General features: G+C 42.3%; 1 protein-coding gene across 1 annotated transcript in view; it reads right to left on the bottom strand.

Moving 5' to 3' along the window:
- The window catches only part of LOC145394813 (putative N-acetylated-alpha-linked acidic dipeptidase), a 65250-nt gene that overhangs the window by 41268 nt on the left and 3856 nt on the right, over nt 1-20126 (bottom strand). The window contains exons 4-7 of the mRNA XM_080268601.1: nt 19069-19200; nt 17089-17211; nt 14821-15004; nt 1944-2034 (exon numbers count right to left, since the gene is read on the bottom strand). Of these exons, the coding sequence (XP_080124727.1) occupies nt 1944-2034; nt 14821-15004; nt 17089-17211; nt 19069-19200 (530 nt within the window). The remainder of the gene's footprint in view (nt 1-1943; nt 2035-14820; nt 15005-17088; nt 17212-19068; nt 19201-20126) is intronic.

Here is a 20126-nt window from a genome sequence, read left to right as displayed (position 1 = left end):
GGTATGCCAGGTGGAGCAGGTGAGTCAGGTGGGGCTGTGGAGGTGGAGGGGGAGGTGGCTGGTGAGTCAGGTGGGGCAGTGGAGGTGGAGAGGACAGCAGAGGGCGAGTCACGGGAGGTGGCGAGGGGAGGATCCTCCATTTCCTCCTCACTACTGCTCACATATTCGGCAATTTCTTTCACCTCTTCTTATTTGTCTGTTTCATTCCTCATCTGGTTATGGACATATTTGTAGTATAACAACTTGGCATTTGTGAAATAACCGTCATTCAAGCGAATCCAAATGTTATTATAGAAACTGGGTATCTATTCTAACTTACCGTTATTGCCAAAAACATTATTGTCAAAATCATTATTGGTAAGATCCTACTGTACACTGAAAAAAAAGGTGGTTAAATGCTAGGATCATATAAGTGAATGCTTGCTTAACGGATGGTTGTAAAATGCGGGTGACCCACTTACAGATATGTCAGACCAAACTTAGTTCTACAGTCCCAGAATTTACTGTATTCATCTTTTCAATGTTGAGTAAACTTGTCAATCAATAGTCAGCGTAAGATAAAGCATCATGGGATTGAAGGAGTTAGCTGCATTAGTAGTTAAAGTGCTGAGTTCATCTGAAATGTGAACCCAGTGGACTGTAGACTGAAGTTGCCCTTCTCTGGCAGTCCACAATCCTCCTTTCTGGGGATAGGGAAAGATCTGAGGGATGTTTGTATAACTTGGCAGTGGAGCCACCAAGGTATATTAGTGCCCCCCACATGGAGGCGTCCCTCTCGTGCACCAGCAAAACAGCTAAAGCTATACGCTTTTTACTTTAACTTGACTCAAATTTTCATCCATCTGCAACCCATTTCCTGTAGCTCAGGGGCACAAAAAGGCAATACTACAGATTTACATCTTTCCCATAGCACTTCTCTGTGACTGGCATCATATTCTAGTGTTTATCTGTTGCTATAACTCAGTATTCATGATGGAGAGATGACAATTTTAGGCAAAGTTAGAGTAAATGGAGCAAACCAACAAAGCCCCACAAAACACAGTAGAGTCTGACAATGACAGATAAGGATACACAGAGCAAAGTTACACAATGCATCAGTATAGTCAATTGATGTTAGAGAATATGGAAGAATTCAAAGGACGAATGAAAGGTACTACTGCCTCCAAAAATTGCATTCCTCCTCCTGCCCCTCTGTAAATCCTAACATTATACTGTATTAGTAAGGACAATTAGCACTTGGTTGAAACTATCTTGTGAACCAAACAGATTAAAGTGACTATCTACTCTTACTCAGAATACTATAATGTTATGTGTCATTGAATAGCAGGAGGAGGAATGGAACTTTTGGAGGCAACTGTATATTAAAGCACTATTATACAGTTGAAGTCCTATTTTTCGGTATCTGTGGGACCAGGCAAGTGCCGAAATATCAAAATTGCCGAATTATCAAAAACCCTACCCACTCAGTACCTTATATGTTTCGGTGAACATTATCATCACTACTCATATCATTACAAATGTGTTTGGAGAGAGTAATGTATACTGTTTGATACTGTACAATACTGTAATGAATACAGTACTATACATGAATATGAAAAATAAAGAAATTAGTGAACATACTGTATATAAATGTAATGGTACAGTAGGCCTACAAGTTCACATGCACTTACTTAAACTTATAGTAGGTTCCTTATTTACATATGTACAATAGAAGGGGTTGATTGGAGTCTGCTACTGCTGGAAGAAGTCCCCAGCAGTAGAGGGGACGAAAAAAATCGGAAAATCTGCCGAATGATCAGAGATTTTCGTAAATGGAACTATTTCTCAAAACTGCCAAAATGTCAGATTTGCCGGGGAATTAGATGCCGAAGAATTGGACTTTTACTGTATAATGAAAAATACATCACTTTCCATTCATCGTATCACCAACACACAAGCAGTACCTCAGTATGTGCCAGGCATCCTCATAGCTAATGGCCTGGACTGGTATTCTGGGAATTGGACTTTCTTCTTCAGGAATTTGGAATGCACTTTCTGCCAAAAACATAAGGTGGTAAGATTAGAAAATAACCACTCAGTGGAATCCAAACTTCCTATTTTTTAGCGTAATTTCTGAAGTATATGTTTAAGATGGTGTTCAGACTTCCTGCATCATTGCTGACTGCATTCTGTAATATGGGATGCATGCTGACCACAGCTATTATTCAGTCTATCTATCTATCTATAGCCCGAAGCCCTAATCTCGCAAAGGGTGGCCGCAGACAAAACACCTCCAAGTCGCTCTGTCACCCACCATTTGACTACCCTCCCCCCAACTCACCCCCCCTCCCTCATATACCTCTCAACTCCATCCCTCCACCTCATCCTCGGTCTACCCCTCCCTCTCCCTCCCTCCACCTCACCTACGTACACCCTCTTAGTCAGTCTTTCATTCTCCATTCTCTCCACATGTCCGAACCACCTCAGTGTATTTCTCCTAATCTTCTCAAGCACATCCACATCCACCCCACAACGTTCCTTCACTTCTTCATTTGTCAACCTGTCCCTCCATGTCACTCCACATGCTCCTCTCAAGTAACTCATTTCTATTGCTTTCACTCTTGACTTGTTCCCCTCTTGCAGGGTCCATGCCTCGCTTCCATAAGTCAGGGTAGTGATCACAATACTATCATGCAATGACTTCTTAACTTCCATACTCACCTCCCTATTTCTCATCACTGCTTTCAGTGAACCAACAACCTTCCTTCCCTGCCGTACCCTTTCACGCACTTCATCCCCCAAAGTTCCATCCTTACTCATCACACTACCCAAGTACTTAAATGCACTCACATTCTCCATATCCTCACCATCCAACCTCACTGTACATTCTGTGACTTCATTCCTCTCAAACACCATAACTTTACTTATGTTTACATTAACTTTCAGCTTCCCCCTCCTACACACTGTCCCAAATTCATTCACCAAACCTTGCAACTCCCATTCATCTTCACTCAACAATACTGTATCATCAGCAAAAAGCAACAGTGGAATCTTCTTAATCTCACCCTCATTCATCACAGCCACCCTCACATCCACTGCCCTACCTTGCACCTCCTTTACAACCCCATCCATGTATACATTAAACAGCCATGGAGACATCACACAACCCTGTTTTAGTCCCACATTGAGATCAAAGAACTCACTCAGCTCACCATCCACTCGCACCGTAGCCCTAGCTCCTTCGTACATACTCTTCACAGCACTCAACAATTTCCCTTCCACTCCATATATTCTTAATACCTTCCACATACCTTGCCTATCTATTCTGTCATAAGCTTTCTCCAAGGCCATGAAGGCAGCATACACTTTCTTTCCCTTCTCTAGATACTTCTCCACTAAACATCTTAGAACAAATATCTGATCTACACACCCTTTTCCCTTCCTAAATCCCCCTTGTTCTTCTCCAACTAGCTCCTCTGTCATATGCCTAACCCTATCAATGAGTATTCTACCATATATTTTACCAGTCACACTAAGAAGGCAAATACTCATATTGTTACCACATACTTCTCTCTCTCCCTTTCCTTTGTATAAAGGAACAATAATACCTGATTTCCAGCCCTCTGGAACCCTTCTCTCTTCCCAGGCCAATCTACACAACTTCCATATCCACTCCACAACAATCTCACCCCCATATCTCAGCATTTCACCACACACTCCGTCAATTCCTGGGGCCTTTCCCAACTTGATCTTCTTCATTGCTTCCACTACCTCTACCCTACTGATCTCTTCCTCCCTCCTCTCATCTCTTCTTCTCCCAGTCATTCCCCAACCCCTTATACTCGCACTGCTCTCACTCTCTACATTCAACAAATCCTCAAAGTGCTCCTTCCATCTCCTCAATTTCTCTCTCTTCTCCACCAACAATCTATTATTCCTATCTTTCACTCCCCTACTATTTCCCCTTTCACACTGCCTTACTTTCTTTACCTCCTTCCAAAACAATTTCTTACTCTCCCTCCATTTCACACTCAGATTCCTCCCAAACTCTTCAACCACTTTCTTCTTACTCTCCTTCACCAGTCTCTTCACCTCCCTTCTCCTGCTCACATATACCTCTCTCTTCTCTCTCTCATCTTCTCCCCTACCTCTACTCGCTAACCATTCACTATATGCCTTCTTCTTTTGTTCTACAGCTCGTTTCACCTCATCATTCCACCATGCACACCCTTGCATCTCCTCCTCACTCCACAAACCACCTCACATGCTGCGCCTAACTCTTCCGTGAATATCTTACATATGTCTTCCACCCCTTCCATCTGCTCTAGCTCATACCTTCCCAATCTTTCTTCCACTATGCTCTTATACTCTGCCATTCTCTCACTATCTTGCAAATTCTCCACTCTTCTCACAGGAGCTGTTTCCTCCTGTCTTCCCCTTCGTCTCCTCAACCATTTTCTTTGCAGCTTTACCTTGGCAGTCACTAAGTGATGGTCCAAGACTCCATTCCCCCACCCTCTCCACACTCTTGCAGCCAACACTTGTCTTCTCATTCGCTCACCCACACACTCATAGTCTATCTTTGCCTTTTGTTCAACAAGTTCACCATCCATCCTTCTCATTACACTCCATGTATATCGGTGGATCATCTTATGCCGAAAGTAGGTGCTGGCTATTGCCAACCCCTTACCAGCACAGATGTCCACCAATGCACTACAATTCCCATCTACTTCAGCTGGCACACCCCACTGACCAACCACTCCATCCACTCGCACATTCCCAACTTTGCCATTCATTTCTCCAATCAAAAGCACTCTCTCGCTCCTCTTAAATTTGTCCATACATGCTTCTACTCTCGCCCAAAACTCATCTTTCACTCTTGCCACTCGGTCCTCTGTCGGAGCATACACACATACAATCGCCCATGCTTGTATACCTACTTTCATCCTCACCCATACAATCCTTGCACCCACTGTTCCATACTCTCTTATATTCTCCTTCCACTTCTTGCTTATCATCAGACATACTCCCTCTCTTGCCCTCTCATTCTCATTGACTCCCGCACATATACCTAAACCATATTCCCATTCTCTCACCCTTTCACCTTTCCATTAAGTTTCAGTCAATCCACATACAGTATATCCACTTTTGCATCCTCAAGCACCTGAACAATCTCTCTCTCTTTCACTTCATCATTCACTCCTCTCACATTCCAAGTTCAGGCATTGCTAAAATTAAAAATAAATAAGTATTTTTTTTTTTTTTACAGATAATGAATGGAGGAAGGAAAAACAAAGGAAAAAAAAAAAAAAAGCCCATGTGCCTAAAGGCATCCTCCATTCATAAAATATTTATAACAACTGGATTTAAATTGAAGTGGATTAAATGTATGTGGGAAGCAACTCCCAGGAAGTGAATCCCAGAGAGTAGTGGTTCTGGGGATAAATGAATTTTGATAAGCAGAGGTTCTGCATTGCAGGGGAGAGAGTGTGAGTTCATGGGCACTCTCAGCTGCACGAGTATTTCGGGAGAAAATGTGAAGGGAAGGCACAATTGAAGAAAGTTCATCAGAGCACTTACGGTAAAAGTATCGATAAAATAATGCTAAAGATGCAACATCTCTACGTACTGATAATGGAAGAAGGTCCTGCGTAATGCAAGGATTTTTGATTAATCTAATGGCGTTATTTTGAATTTTGTCCAACTACCTCAATGCAACCGTTCCACATTCACTCCACAGTTGCGAAAAGTATTTGATCTGAGAACACACATGACTATTGTATATTATGGCCATCTGCTCATCTGTGAAGAACTCACGAACTCTGTACATAGGTCCCAATTTTTTGGAAGCATTTTTAGCATGGGATTTAACATAAGCTGTCCAGCTTAGGTTGGGGTTTAGAGTAACACCTAGGATATCAATTGTAGTGGATATGAGAATACGGTATTGACATCATTTAAAATTATGTCAGAGTCTGAGAGATTCTTTCTGCTGCAGAAATTAATGTATTTAGTTTTCTGAGCATTATATGAAACCAGATTTGTTTGTCCCCATTGATTAATTTTAGAAAGGTCCTGGTTCAGAGAAATTGCTGTGTTTATTTGGGAATTTACAATATCAAATTGTCTAAAGGAGGTACTGAATGTGAAAAAACTCTGAAGGGTCGAGTCATCAGCATAAGAGTGTATTGGGTTGTGAGTGACAGATATGAGGTCATTTATATGAATGAGAAAGAGGGTTGGTGCCAAAACCAATCTCTGAGGTATGCCAGGACCAGACAAAGGACTTGGTAATGGCTACGTGGAATGTAAGAGGAGCGAATGATGAGGTGAAAGAGAGAGAGATTGTCCAGGTGCTTGAGGGTGCAAAAGTAGATGTAAGTGGAATGACTGAAACAAAATGGAGAGGAGAAAGTGTGAGAGAATGGGAGTAAGGATGGGTATATGTGCAGGAGTAGGTGAGAATGAGAGGGCAAAGGAAGGAGTATGTATAGTTGTGAGTAAAAGATGGAAGAAGAGTATAAGACAGTATGGATCAGTTGGGTCAGGGATTGTGTGGGTAAAGTTGAAAGTTGGAATACAATTGTGGGCGATTGTGTGTGTGTACGCACCAACACAAGATCGTGCTAGCAGAGTGAGAGAAGAGTTCTGGAAAAATGTGGAAGTGTGCATGGAAAAGTTTGGAAGGAATGAGAGAGTGTTTTTGATCGGTGATATGAATGGTAAAGTAGGGAATGTGAAGGTGGATGGAATAGTTGGTGAGTGGGGTGTGCCTGCTGCGACAGATGAGAATGGCAGTGCGTTAGTGGACACTTGTGCTGGGAAGGGGTTGGTGATAGCCAATACCCTCTTCAGGCATAAAATGATCCACAGGTATACATGGCGAGTGATGTGAAGGATGGGTGGTGAACTGAATGAAAGGAAGGCAATGATTGATTATGTGTGTGTGGATGAAAGGATGCGAAGATGTGTAATGGATGCAAGAGCTTGTAGAGGTTGGGGGAGTGGACTTTCTGACTACTACTTGGTGGTGGCCAGAATTAGGATACAAGTAAGATGGAGGAATAGAAGAAGGGAACGACGAGAGGAAGGGGTAGTTGCAAGGAGAGTGGAAAGGTTACAAGAGGATGAGAAAAAGGCAGAGTATAAGAGAGAAGTGGAGGAACGATTGGGCAAATATGAATTGAAGCAGATGGGGGACGTGGAAGGTGTGTGCAGGATATTTACAGAAGAAATATGTGCAACATGTGATGTGGTGTGTGGGAGCAAGAGAAGACGGAGGGGGGTGCAAGGAACAGCGTGGTGGACTGAAAAGGTGAGACAGGCTGTGGCACAAAAGAAGAAAGCATACAATGAATGGATGAGAAGTAGGGGCATGGAAGAAGTTGAGAGGCGGAAGAGAGAGTTATATGTAGAAAGAAAGTGAGAGGTGAAAAGATTAGTAAGAGAGAGTAAGAAGAGAGTGGATGAGGAATTTGGAAGGAATTTGAGTGTAAAGTGGAGGGACTGTAAGAAGATGTTCTGGAAAGAGGTGAAAAGAGTAAGACAGGGAGGAAGTGAGGTTAGCAGGGGAGTGAAAGATAAAAATGGTAGATTACTAGTGGAGAAGGGAGAAAAAGTGAGCATATGGAGAGAACACTTTAAGGAATTGCTGAACATACAGGATGGAAGTAATGCGAGTATAAGTGGCTGGGGAATGGCTGGGAGAAGGAGGGAGGTGAGAAGACAGGAAGAAATCAGTAGGATAGAAGTTGTGGAAGCAATGAAGAAAGTCAAAATGGGGAAAGCCCCAGGAATTGATGGAGTGTGTGGTGAAATGCTGAAGCATGGGGGAGAGATAGTAGTAGAATGGATGTGGAAGATGTGCAGATTGGCCTGGGAGGAAGGTAGAGTCCCGGAGGATTGGAAGTCAGGTATAATTATTCCCTTGTACAAAGGAAAAGGGGAAAACGAAGTGTGTGGTAATCATAGGGGCATCTGTCTTCTTAGCATAATAGGAAAAGTGCATGGTAGGATACTTATTGACAGAGTTAGAGAAAGAACAGAGGAATTAGTTGGAGAAGAACAGGGAGGTTTTAGGAAGGGAAGAGGTTGTGTAGATCAGATATTCATTCTTAGATCTTTAGTGGAAAAGTTTCTAGGGAAGGGAAAGAAGTTGTATGCGGCTTTCATGGATTTGGAGAAAGCATATGAAAGGGTGGATCAACAAGAATTGTGGAAAGTATTAAGAATATATGGAGTAGATGGAAAGTTGTTGAATGCTGTGAAGAGTATGTACGATGGTGCTAAAGCTGCAGTGCGTGTGGATGGTGAACTAAGTGAATTTTTCTCTTTGGAGGTTGGGTTGAAACAGGGATGTGTCATGTCCCCATGGTTGTTCAATCTGTTCATGGATGGGGTAATAAAAGAGGTACAAGGTAGGGTAGTGGATGTTGGAGTGGCCCTGGTGAGATAGGATAGTGTTTGGAAACTCCCTGTACTGTTGTTTGCAGATGATACAGTGTAGTTGAGTGAAGACGAAGGGGAGCTGCAAGGCTTGGTGGATGAGTTTGGGAGTGTCCAAGAAATGGAATCTAAAGGTGAATGTAGGGAAGAGTAAAGTGATGGTCTTTGAGAGAGGTGAAGTCAGTGAATGTACAGCGAGGTTCGATGGTGAGGAATTGGAAAATGTGAGTACATTTAAGTACTTGGGTAGTGTGATGAGTAAGGATGGAGGTTTGGAGGGTGAAGTGCTTGAAAGGGTACAGCAGGGAAGAAAGGTTGCTGGTTCTTTGAAAGCAATGATAAGAAACACGGAAGTGGGCATGGAAGTGAAAAAGTTACTACATGACAGTATTGTGATACCAACTCTAATGTATGGAAGTGAAGCTTGGACATTGTTGGAAGGACACAAGTCAAGAGTGAGAGCAGTGGAAATGAGTTATTTAAGAGGAACCTGTGGAGTCACATGGAGAGACAGGCTGACAAATGAGGTTATAAAGGAGCATTGTGGTGTGGATGTAGATGTGATAGGAAGTGTTATAAGGAACACACTGAGGTGGTTTGGCCATGTGGAGAGGATGGAGGGTGAAAGACTGACGGAGAGTGTATGTGAGTGAGGTGGAAGGGGGAAGAGGGAGGGGGAGGCCGAGGATGAGATGGAGGGATGGGGTGGAGAGGTATATGAGAGAGGGGGGTGTGAGTTGGGAGCAGGGTAGTGAAATGGCAGGGGACAGGACGACGTGGAGGCGATTTGTTTGTGGCCACTCCAAACGGAATTGAGGCGTCTGGCAATAGATAGATAGATAGATAGAAACTGACAATGAATTCCATCTACCATGACCCGTATTTTTCTATTATGAAGGTAAGAAGAAATTAGAGGAACCAGTGATGCAAGGCCATAGTGTGACATCTTAAACAATAAGGCCCGGTGCCATACTCTGTCAAATGCTTTTGATATATCAAGTGCTATTGTGTGTGTTTCACCGTGTTGGTCTATTGTTTTGTTAATCTGATGGGTAAGAAGGCAAAGAATGTCTACAGTTGAACGTTCTTGTCTAAATCCATACTGCCGATCATTGATTAATTTACTGATTTCTAGATGCTTGATTATGTTTTTGTTAATTAGTGTCTCAAAAACTTTACTAAGAATGGAAGTTATTGCAATTGGTCTATAGTTTGATGGATCACAAGTTGTCCCCTTTTTAGGAACAGGATGGATATTTGCTTCTTTCCAAGAGGCTCAAAAACTTGAGGTACGGATGCATAAGCGGAAAAATTTTGCCATTGCAGGAGCCAACACTGAGGAGCAATTTTTAAGTACTATTGAAGGAATTTCATCTGGACCAGTAGCTTTGTCTGCTGAGAGATTCTGTAATACAGCTCGTATGTATCTGGTGTCAATCATGAAAGGAGGCATTTGGGGGGAATCAAAATTAAGTACTGTACAGGAATATTGTGATTTTCTGTATTTAGGGTTGAGTTTGTTGGAAAAATGTCAACAAGAAGTTTGGCTTTTCCACGTGGGTCACTTACTAGATTTCCATTGGGGGACTGTAAAGGTGGAATGGAAGAGGTGGTAGTGAAGTTAGTTTTGAATGAATTAAGGGTTGACCAGAATATTTTGTTATCATTTGGGTTGTTTAGTACCGTAGTTTGTTAACCTGCCTATGTAGAAAGTTTGATTTAGAATGAATGATAATAGTTTTGGCATGGTTTCTGATATTTCTATGATAGTTAAAGGCTTCTTTGGTTTTGGTCCTTGTATAAGTGTTGTAGGCTACTGTTTTATGTTCTGTTACTCTAGCACAACTGTGGTCAAATCATTTAGGAAAATTTCATCTTTTTCTGTAACTATGATCATGGTTTCAGCATACGAGACACAAACACACATCATTGATCAAAACAGTGTTATATATGGACATGTTAAGAGCTGGAAAATCACTACCGTATATAAGAAAACCTAGGACCACATGTGGTGAATTCCCTCAAACTACGTCAGATTTACTATAACCTGGTCTAAAATTGTTCTCTCTCTCTCTGTCTCTATCTCTGTCTCTCTCTCTCCCTCTCTCTGTTTCTGTCTCTGTCTGTCTGTCTCTCTCTCTCTCTTACTGCTGAGCTATAACAAGACATTAACACCAGAATATGATGCTGGTCATGAAGATGTCTAGTACCTATCTTTTATTTTTCTGCCACTGTGCTATGTAAAATCAGGTGCAAAAAGCTGAATATTTAGGCCGGGTTAAGGTAAACAGACTACTGTACAGTACAGATAAACCCCGATTTATGACACTCATATATGCGATACCCCGTAATACTGATGGGAGTAGAAATAACACCCTACCCTGCCTATCGTAAGCCTACCCCCCGTTTTGTGATGGGCACTGCACCCCATCGCCACCTCATGAGTCATCGCATCGCACTCAATCACCACCCCAAAAGCCAGCACATCAGTCTCCTGCTACCATCACCCCACCTCCCCCCCACCCCCTCTGACCCTCAGAGATGAGGTTTGAGGGCTCTGAGAAGGATGAGTGAGTGCTAATGAGCACCACATGTCCCCTAGCCTCAGGGGGGATTGCAAGGATGACGACCAGGACCGGACATGGACTTACAAGAAGTGAAGTGATGAGAGGTGTTTGATATTTTCTGCCCTATTTATTATGATTTTCAGATTTTATTTGTTGGCTTTAGTGAATTATTTACAGGTGTTAGGCTCAGGTAAGCTTCTTTTATGGCTGTTGGGCCATTTAAATTGGCTTTGAACTTTTTTTTTTTATTCATTTGGGTGAGTTTAGGACTTGCTTGGGGGGGAAACCCACAGCTCAAAAACAAATCCCTATACTTTACATGTTAAATCGTCCCCAATTTACAACATCGTGCCTAGCAATGTGTTTTTACTTAACCAACTGCATCGTTAAACTGGGATTTGCCTGTATTTTTAACACATACAATGAATGGATGAGAAATAGGGACGTGGAAGAAGCTGAGAGGCGGAAGAGAGAGTTATATGTAGAAAGGAAGAGAGAGGTGAAAAGATTAGTAAGAGAGAGTAAGAAGAGAGTGGATGAGGAATTTGGAAGGAAGTTGAGTGTAAAAATAACACCCTAAAAAAAAAAAAAAAAAAAAAAAAAAAAAAAAAAAAAAGCCTCGGACAAGGACTGACCAAACGTTGACGACCAAGGACCGGACAAAGGACATTGCAATTGGAACGTGGAATGTAAGAGGAGCAAATGATGAGGTGAAAGAGAGAGAGATTGTCCAGGTGCTTGAGGATGCGAAAGTGGATGTATGTGGAATAACTGAAACAAAATGGAGAGGAGAAAGTGTGAGAGAATGGGAGTACGGATGGGGTATATGTGCAGGAGTAGGTGGGAATGAGAGGGCAAAGGAAGGAGTGTGTATAGTTGTGAGTAAAAGATGGAAGAGGAGCATAAGACAGTATGGATCAGTTAGATCAAGGATTGTGTGGGTAAAGTTGAAAGTTGGAATACAAATGTGGGCGATTGTGTGTGTGTATGCGCCAATGCAAGATCGTGCTAGAAGAGTGAGAGAAGAGTTCTGGACAAATGTAGAAGTATGTATGGAAAAGTTTGGAAGGAATGATAGAGTGTTTTTGATTGGTGATATGAATGGTAAAGTTGGGAATGTGAAGGTGGATGGAATAGTTGGTGAGTGGGGTGTGCCTGCTGAGATAGATGAGAATGGGAGTACGTTAGTGGACATTTGTGCTGGGAGGGGGTTGGTGATAGCCAATACCCTCTTCAGGCATAAAATGATCCACAGGTATACATGGCGAGTGATGAGAAGGGTGGGTGGTGAATTGAGTGAAAGGAAGGCAATGATTGATTATGTGTGTGTGGATGAAAGGATGCGAAGATGTATATTGGATGCAAGAGTTTATAGAGGTTGGGGGAGTGGACTTTCTGACCACTACTTGGTGGTGGCCAGAGTTAAAGTTCAAGTAAGATGGAGGAATAGAAGAAGGGAAAGACGAGAGGAAGGAGTAGTTGCAAGGTGAGTGGAAAGGTTACAAGAGGATGAGAAAAAGGCAGAGTATAAGAGAGAAGTGGAGGAACGATTGGGCAAATATGAGTTGGAGCAGATGGGGGACGTGGAAGGTGTGTGTAGAATATTTACAGAAGAAATATGTGCAGCATGTGATGTGGTGTGTGGAAGGAAGAGAAGACGGAGGGGGGTGCAAGGAACAGCGTGGTGGACTGAAGAGGTGAAACGGGCTGTGGCACAAAAGAAGAAAGCATACAATGAATGGATGAGAAATAGGGACGTGGAAGAAGCTGAGAGGCGGAAGAGAGAGTTATATGTAGAAAGGAAGAGAGAGGTGAAAAGATTAGTAAGAGAGAGTAAGAAGAGAGTGGATGAGGAATTTGGAAGGAAGTTGAGTGTAAAGTGGAGGGACTGTAAGAAAATGTTCTGGAAAGAGGTGAAAAGAGTAAGACAGGGTGGAAGTGAAGTTAGCAGGGGAGTGAAAGATAAAAATGGTAGATTACTAGTGGAGAAGGGAGAAAAAGTGAGCAGATGGAGAGAACACTTTAAGGAATCGTTGAACGTGGAGGATGGAAGTAATGCAAGTATAAGTGGCTGGGGAATGGCTGGGAGAAGGAGGGAGGTGAGAAGACAGAAAGAAATCTGTAGGATAGAAGTTGTGGAAGCAATGAAGAAAGTTAAATCAGGGAAAGCCCCAGGAATTGATGGAGTGTGTGGTGAAATGTTGAAGCATGGGGGAGAGATAGTAGTAGAATGGATGTGGAAGATGTGCAGATTGGCCTGGGAGGAAGGTAGAGTCCCGGAGGATTGGAAGTCAGGTATAATTATTCCCTTGTACAAAGGAAAAGGGGAAAAAGAAGTGTGTGGTAATCATAGGGGCATTTGTCTTCTTAGTATAATAGGAAAAGTGTATGGTAGGATACTTATTGACAGAGTTAGAGAAAGAACAGAGAAATTAGTTGGAGAAGAACAGGGAGGCTTTAGGAAGGGAAGAGGTTGTGTAGATCAGATATTCATTCTCAGATCTTTAGTGGAAAAGTTTCTAGAGAAGGGAAAGAAGTTGTATGTGGCTTTCATGGATTTGGAGAAAGCATATGACAGGGTGGATAGAGAAGGATTGTGGAAAGTGTTAAGAATATATGGAATAGATGGGAAGTTGTTGAATGCTGTGAAGAGTATGTACGATGGTGCGAAGGCTGCAGTGCATGTGGATGGTGAACTAAGTGAATTTTTCTCTTTGAAAGTTGGGTTGAAACAGGGATGTGTCATGTCTCCATGGTTGTTCAATCTGTACATGGATGGGGTAATAAAAGAGGTACAAGGTAGGGTAGTGGATGTTGGATTGGCCCTGGTGAGAGAGGATAGTGTTTGGAAACTCCCTGTACTGTTGTTTGCAGATGATACTGTGTTGTTGAGTGAAGACGAAGGAGAGCTGCAAGGTTTGGTGGATGAGTTTGAGAGAGTATGTAGGAAACGGAATCTAAAGGTGAATGTAGGGAAGAGTAAAGTGATGGTCTTTGAGAGAGGTGAAGTCAGTGAATGTACAGCGAGGTTCGATGGTGAGGAATTGGAAAATGGGAGTACGTTTAAGTACTTGGGTAGTGTGATGAGTAAGGATGGAGGTTTGGAGGGTGAAGTGCTTGAAAGGGTACAGCAGGGAAGAAAGGTTGCTGGTTCTTTGAAAGCAGTGATAAGAAACAGGGAAGTGAGCATGGAAGTGAAAAAGTTACTACATGAGAGTATTGTGATACCAACTCTAACGTACGGAAGTGAAGCGTGGACGTTGTTGGAAGGACACAAGTCAAGAGTGAGAGCCATGGAAATGAGTTATTTAAGAGGAGCCTGTGGAGTCACATGGAGAGACAGGCTGACGAATGAGGATATAAAGGAGCGTTGTGGTGTTGATGGGGATGTGATAGGAAGCGTTATGAGGAACACACTGAGGTGGTTTGGCCATGTGGAGAGGATGGAGGGTGAAAGACTGACGAAGAGAGTGTATGTGAGTGAGGTGGAGGGGGAAAGAGGGAGGGGGAGGCCGAGGATGAGATGGAGAGATGGGGTGGAGAGGTATATGAGAGAGGGGGGTGTGAGTTGGGAGCAGGGGAGTGAAATGGCGGGGGACAGGGCGACTTGGAGGCGATTTGTTTGTGGCCACCCCAAACGGGATTGAGGCGTCTGGCAATAGATAGATAGATAGACTATCAAGTGCAAGCCAAAAAACTTAAAAAGCCTACCAAGCTCTGTGATAGGCATTCAGTGTACTGTACTAAGGTAACTGTGTTGTCAGTAATTGTCTGAACACACAAATATATCAATAAACTTCTCATTAAAGAAGAATATTCTCCAACCTACCAACTGCTGGATAAAATGGGGTTAAGGGGTCACCACCCGAAAGCATAATGGTGCCAAACGGAGCTGCTGATGGAGGCATGAAGTAGGAATGAGGATACACGAAGTCTGAACCTCTTGGCGCATAGTCTTTAGGGTCACTGAAAAGCACAAGACCCACGGCACCTCGATCCTCCGCCATCTGAGCCTGCGGGAGGAAGATCTTTTCTAAATACACATCCTAGGTGTAATGTATCAAAGTGAGAGATAATCCTGGGAATCCAATATGGGTAGGAAGAGGAAAGTACTCATTACTTAAGAATGGCCATGTCTGAATCTAAAAATGTCAACAGTCCACAGACCCTTATACTAAAACATCATAAATAAAAAATGCTTTAGTACACTTCACTTCAAATTAGCTTTGTAAATGTAAAATATTCACAGACATTACACTAGCAAAGCAATGTAATAAATAACAGACAAAGAGAGATATATAATGCCATCTACACCTGGAAAATGGAAGAGAAACTTTTACATAACTCAGATCAGGAAATACTCCTGAGACAGACAACTGGAATTGGGAGAAAATGTGAGAGACACAGCACCACCTACACATGCATCAATGTGAATTTAATCATTGACCTTAACCAATCCTGCTTACAGTGGACCCAAAATCTCCAACTTTCTGCCAAGGCATTCCTACAAATAAATTCAAGTGAGACCTGGACAGGAGCAATGTCCCAGATGAACATTTGTCCCTAAGAACATGTTGTTGGACCTGATGAAGAGGGATTTGGAACTCGAGATGCAGTGGTAGCACACCACAGCTGTGTGGCACAGACCTCTAACTTCAATCAAGAAAATAAACAAAACAAGACTGAAGTCATCAGACAGGTTCATCAAGACCCATCTTTTCAGGATGGTTATGGTGGACTCTGTTCACTTCCATCAGGAAAAGGTGTGGTGATTGACTTCACTCACTCTGTAGGACACTTAGGCTAAGGGCATTTTTCAGAGGCATCTCACTGCTGCTAATATTTGGCTTTCTGGCTGAGTCATCTCTCTTACCAGTCTTCAGTTGCTCTATCTGGCCTCTTTGGCAATTTGAATCTTCACCACCTAATACTGTACTGAATATACTGCTTGATGCCAATCACCATGGACAGACTCATTAGTTTATCTGAACAAGTAGCTCTCCACAACACCATCTTAAGCTGATTACTACCAAACAGTCCCTCAGGTTATGCTCTCCGTCCAACTCATGAGCTTTGCCTTCAACAGTGGATATTAAATCAGCTCATATGGCACTCATTTGTCTGTGAAAGGCATGGAATACAACAAAAATATTTCTGACTAAATCCCCACTCCTTACTTTGCCTCTCTCTCTCTCTCTCTCTCTCAAAAACCATAAAACATTATTTCAGATGCCCAAAAGATGGGAGAAAAACTCTCTCAGGTAATGCAGCTTTCTCGAAAAAATTCATGATATTCTATAGTAATGTCAGCCACCACAATTAAACAGAATACAACATGAACACTCACTAGGTGCTCATTCCAAAGAAACAGAGTTCACTTAGCCAAACGGTAATGTGCCTACCATTCTTCTCTACATCAGTATCAACACAGATGCCACTCACAAGCAACCCACTCTGCCCTCACTATAGTTCCTCGCAATACAAAATATTTACCTCAAACACCTCACTCTCATAACACAACAATCGTTCACTAAAATCACAGAAATAAGAGAACTGGTACTGCCTGAATGGAACACTCAATCCTTACAGTATGTATGGTTTGTGTACAGAGGAGCTTGGATCATAACAACAACAACAACACCTCTGCAGAACTTACCAAAACAACATTGCAAATGTTTACTGCAACTGTGTACATCTATGAATGAACTCCTTTAAATTTCTAATGGTACCATGTTAGTCTGACAGACAATTCTAACATTTCTCTACTAATGATCTTTTATCAGTAGATACAATTTTCTTTATCTACAGTAATTCTGGCTGAATTCTACTTTGATTAAGCTTGTAGTAATAAACAGAGCTGCAGCCTCAGGTCATCTGAAACATCAACCTGGTGGACTGCAGACTACAGTAGGGTTGCTTTCCTCCAACAGTTCATCATCTTCCTTTTGGGGATAAGGCTATAATCAAGGAACATCTGTATAACCAGGCAGCTCCATCACCCATCACATGCCACCACGTGAAGGAACCCCTCTCCAGCACCCTCACTAAGGTAACCAGTCACAAATAAGGTAAATCTGATATGCCTACAGACACTTACAATGTTGGCTCTGAATATTTTTCCATATCGTGCAATGACAATCTTGTCTTTGATGCTGACGCCTTCTTGAGCTAAGTACTCAAAGTCCTGCTCCTGTCCATAGTTGGCAAACACCACATCCCCCTGGTAAGAAAGTACAAAGACTCAACATTTATACACATTAAAACAAGGTTAAGACTGTATATGAAAAGTTGAGGAGAAGGATGGGACTTGAATGCACTTGTGATATAATGAAAGAAGGTGTGGGCATGTGGAGAGGATGGAGAATGACAAGTGGCTGCAGTGGATGAAGTATGAATGTTGAGGGTGCAGCTGTGACAGGCAGAGCAATAAATTATTGGGGACAAGATCATACAATATGATTCCAGGGATAAGGAACTGAACTGAGAAGTTGCTAGTGACTGAGCAGCACTGATGGCCATTTCTAAGTGACAAATGATGCATGTAAGCATGTTGAAGCCATGCCTAATCACCCATTCTCTACTTCATATCCTCCCATTCACCACCTATTTCATACCCTCTCTCCTACCCACCCACCCCTTGCCCCATACCCTCCCACTTATGTGCCCACCACCTGCCCTATACCCTCCCAGCTACCCACCCACTCCCCACTCCATAGCCTCCCACCTACCCACCCATCCCCAGCCCCATACCCTCCCACCTACCCACCCAATCCCAGCCCCATACCTTCCCACCTACCCACCCATCCCCAGCCCCATACCCTCCCACCTACCCACCCATCCCCAGCCCCATACCCTCCCACCTACCCACCCACCCCCTACTCCATACCCTCCTACCTACCCACCTACACCCAGCCCCATACCCTCCCACCTACCCATCCACATACCCTCCCACCTACCCATCCACCCCCTCCCCCATACCCTCCCACCTACCCACCCACACTCTGCTCCATAGCCTCCCACGTCCACAAGCACAGCTACCATATAAATAATTCCACATCAGGTGCCTTGACATTATAAACCTCACTCTCCGTGCTTTGAATCTGTTGCTAAGTGATTTTTGTGCATGTCAGGAATTAGTGACTACACATCTTCCCAGCAGGATGTACATAATCCTCTAGCTAAGTGCAAGAAAGGCCATGTTAAAAAATACTCACATGTCAAAAGAAGAAAATGAAAATGCTAAATTCCTTGATATACTCAGGTCGTAACTATAAGCTTATAAAAGAAATACAGTCGAAATCCTCCCCAGCGAGTGCAGAGACTGGCACTTTCACCACTGAAGGGTACAATATTTAAGATGATGTTTCATGGGGCGAGCTCAAATTGGCAAGTTTGGATACTGACCCTCCTTGCACTCATCCAGTAATTTTGGGGGGTAGAATTCCAGATTATTGTGGCTGGTTATTAATGTATATGTATGCACTGTAATACCCTCTCCACATGATATGATTCCTATCAACACAAAAAAGAAAAGAGAGAGAGAGACAGACAGACAGACAGACAGACAGAACAAATAAAAATCTTCCTAACTTTTTATTCTTTTCTTCCCTTTCTTTATTGATCACCATAAATACCTCTTACCATCAATACACTATATTACCTCTCTTTCATCTCAACCCCTTTCTTTAATGCACCCTAACTTCTATCTTTTTTTCTTCCACTGTTGTTTCCATTGCTGCGTATCACACCAACACACTGTCCCTTATTTATTACTGTACAGCTAACACCTTTGCAATGCTATAATCCATTTCCTTAACTTGGTTCAGATTTTTGTCTTTGTACAGCTTATTTCACACAGCTTAATTACATAGTAAGACAATACTGTGGCTCTATATCCTTTCCATAACACTTCTTCATGACTAGCATCAGTCTGATGTTAACTTCATGTTACAACTCAGTATTCAAAATGGAGAGAGGGCAGTTTTAGGCCAAATTTGACTAAAATAAAGTTATTTTAATAAACAGGGCATAAATACAAGAAGTACTAAGCTACAGCTGCAATAAAAACAATACATACGGTTACATTGCCAGGAGACGCATAACCATTAAAGGTGTAGGGCAGCTCAGGAAGTGCCTCCTCAGGGGCATACAAAGGCTTCTGCTTGGCTGCACTCTGCCACACCATTCCATCCTTATTGATAAGTTGCACCTGAAGAGTTTCCATGCAAACTTACGCTCATCGTATAAAGGCCAGAAAAAGTTATTATCATCATCATAATTATCATACAAAACCAAATACAGGTACCCACCTAAGTTACAGGATGAAGAAGGTTCCACGACAAAGGACAACAGCAGCCTATTATCATCAACAATACTGTCATCATCATCATCATATACCCCCAAACACCCACCTAAAAGACAGAATGAAGAAGGGCCCAAAACAAATAAAAAAGAAAGCGCTACAGCAGGAAAATTATGAAACAACACGCCCGGAGAAATGGGCCACACATTTATTCAAGCCTTGAAAATCTTGGCTCACTACACAGGCAAACCCATCTGCTTTTACTTTAATTCTTTATGGAGGCACTTCAAAGAAATCTGCGGAATAGTAACTCTGATAATTACCAGTTACGAAGCACTTTGGCAATACAGGAATCTAAAAGACAATAATCAGCATATTCTTTATCTTACATATAATGCACCAGTCACTTAAATCACAATGCAAAATCAATAAACTAAGAAAAAAAACATGATTTCATAAGTTTTAGTACCAAAATCAACCCTCTGAATCCCTATGATGGCCTCTATAGTTTATGCTCGCTGCTACCAAACGATGTTATTGAACTCGTATTTGAAAAAAAAAAACTTGATTAAGGCAGCATTTAACCTGCTCAGCTTGAAAAGTATATGCAAGGTGAATAAAATCATCAGGTGAAGGGAAAAAATATTATGAAAAAGACATTATAAAATTATGAAATTATTATGAAAAAGAGGAAGGGGAAAGGATACTCGAGTTTAGGGAGACAATGAACATGATTGTGTGCAACACACGTTTTAGGAAAAGAGAAAGTAGGCTGATTACGTACGAGTCTGGGGGAAATAGCAGCCTGATAGGCTGTTTTCTGGACAGAAGAG

Source organism: Coenobita brevimanus, chromosome 28 (genome assembly GCF_032717465.1).
Source record: "Coenobita brevimanus isolate Jiangsu-jjx chromosome 28, ASM3271746v2, whole genome shotgun sequence".
Lineage (NCBI taxonomy): Eukaryota > Metazoa > Arthropoda > Malacostraca > Decapoda > Coenobitidae > Coenobita > Coenobita brevimanus.
This window is presented reverse-complemented; position numbering and strand designations above follow the sequence as displayed.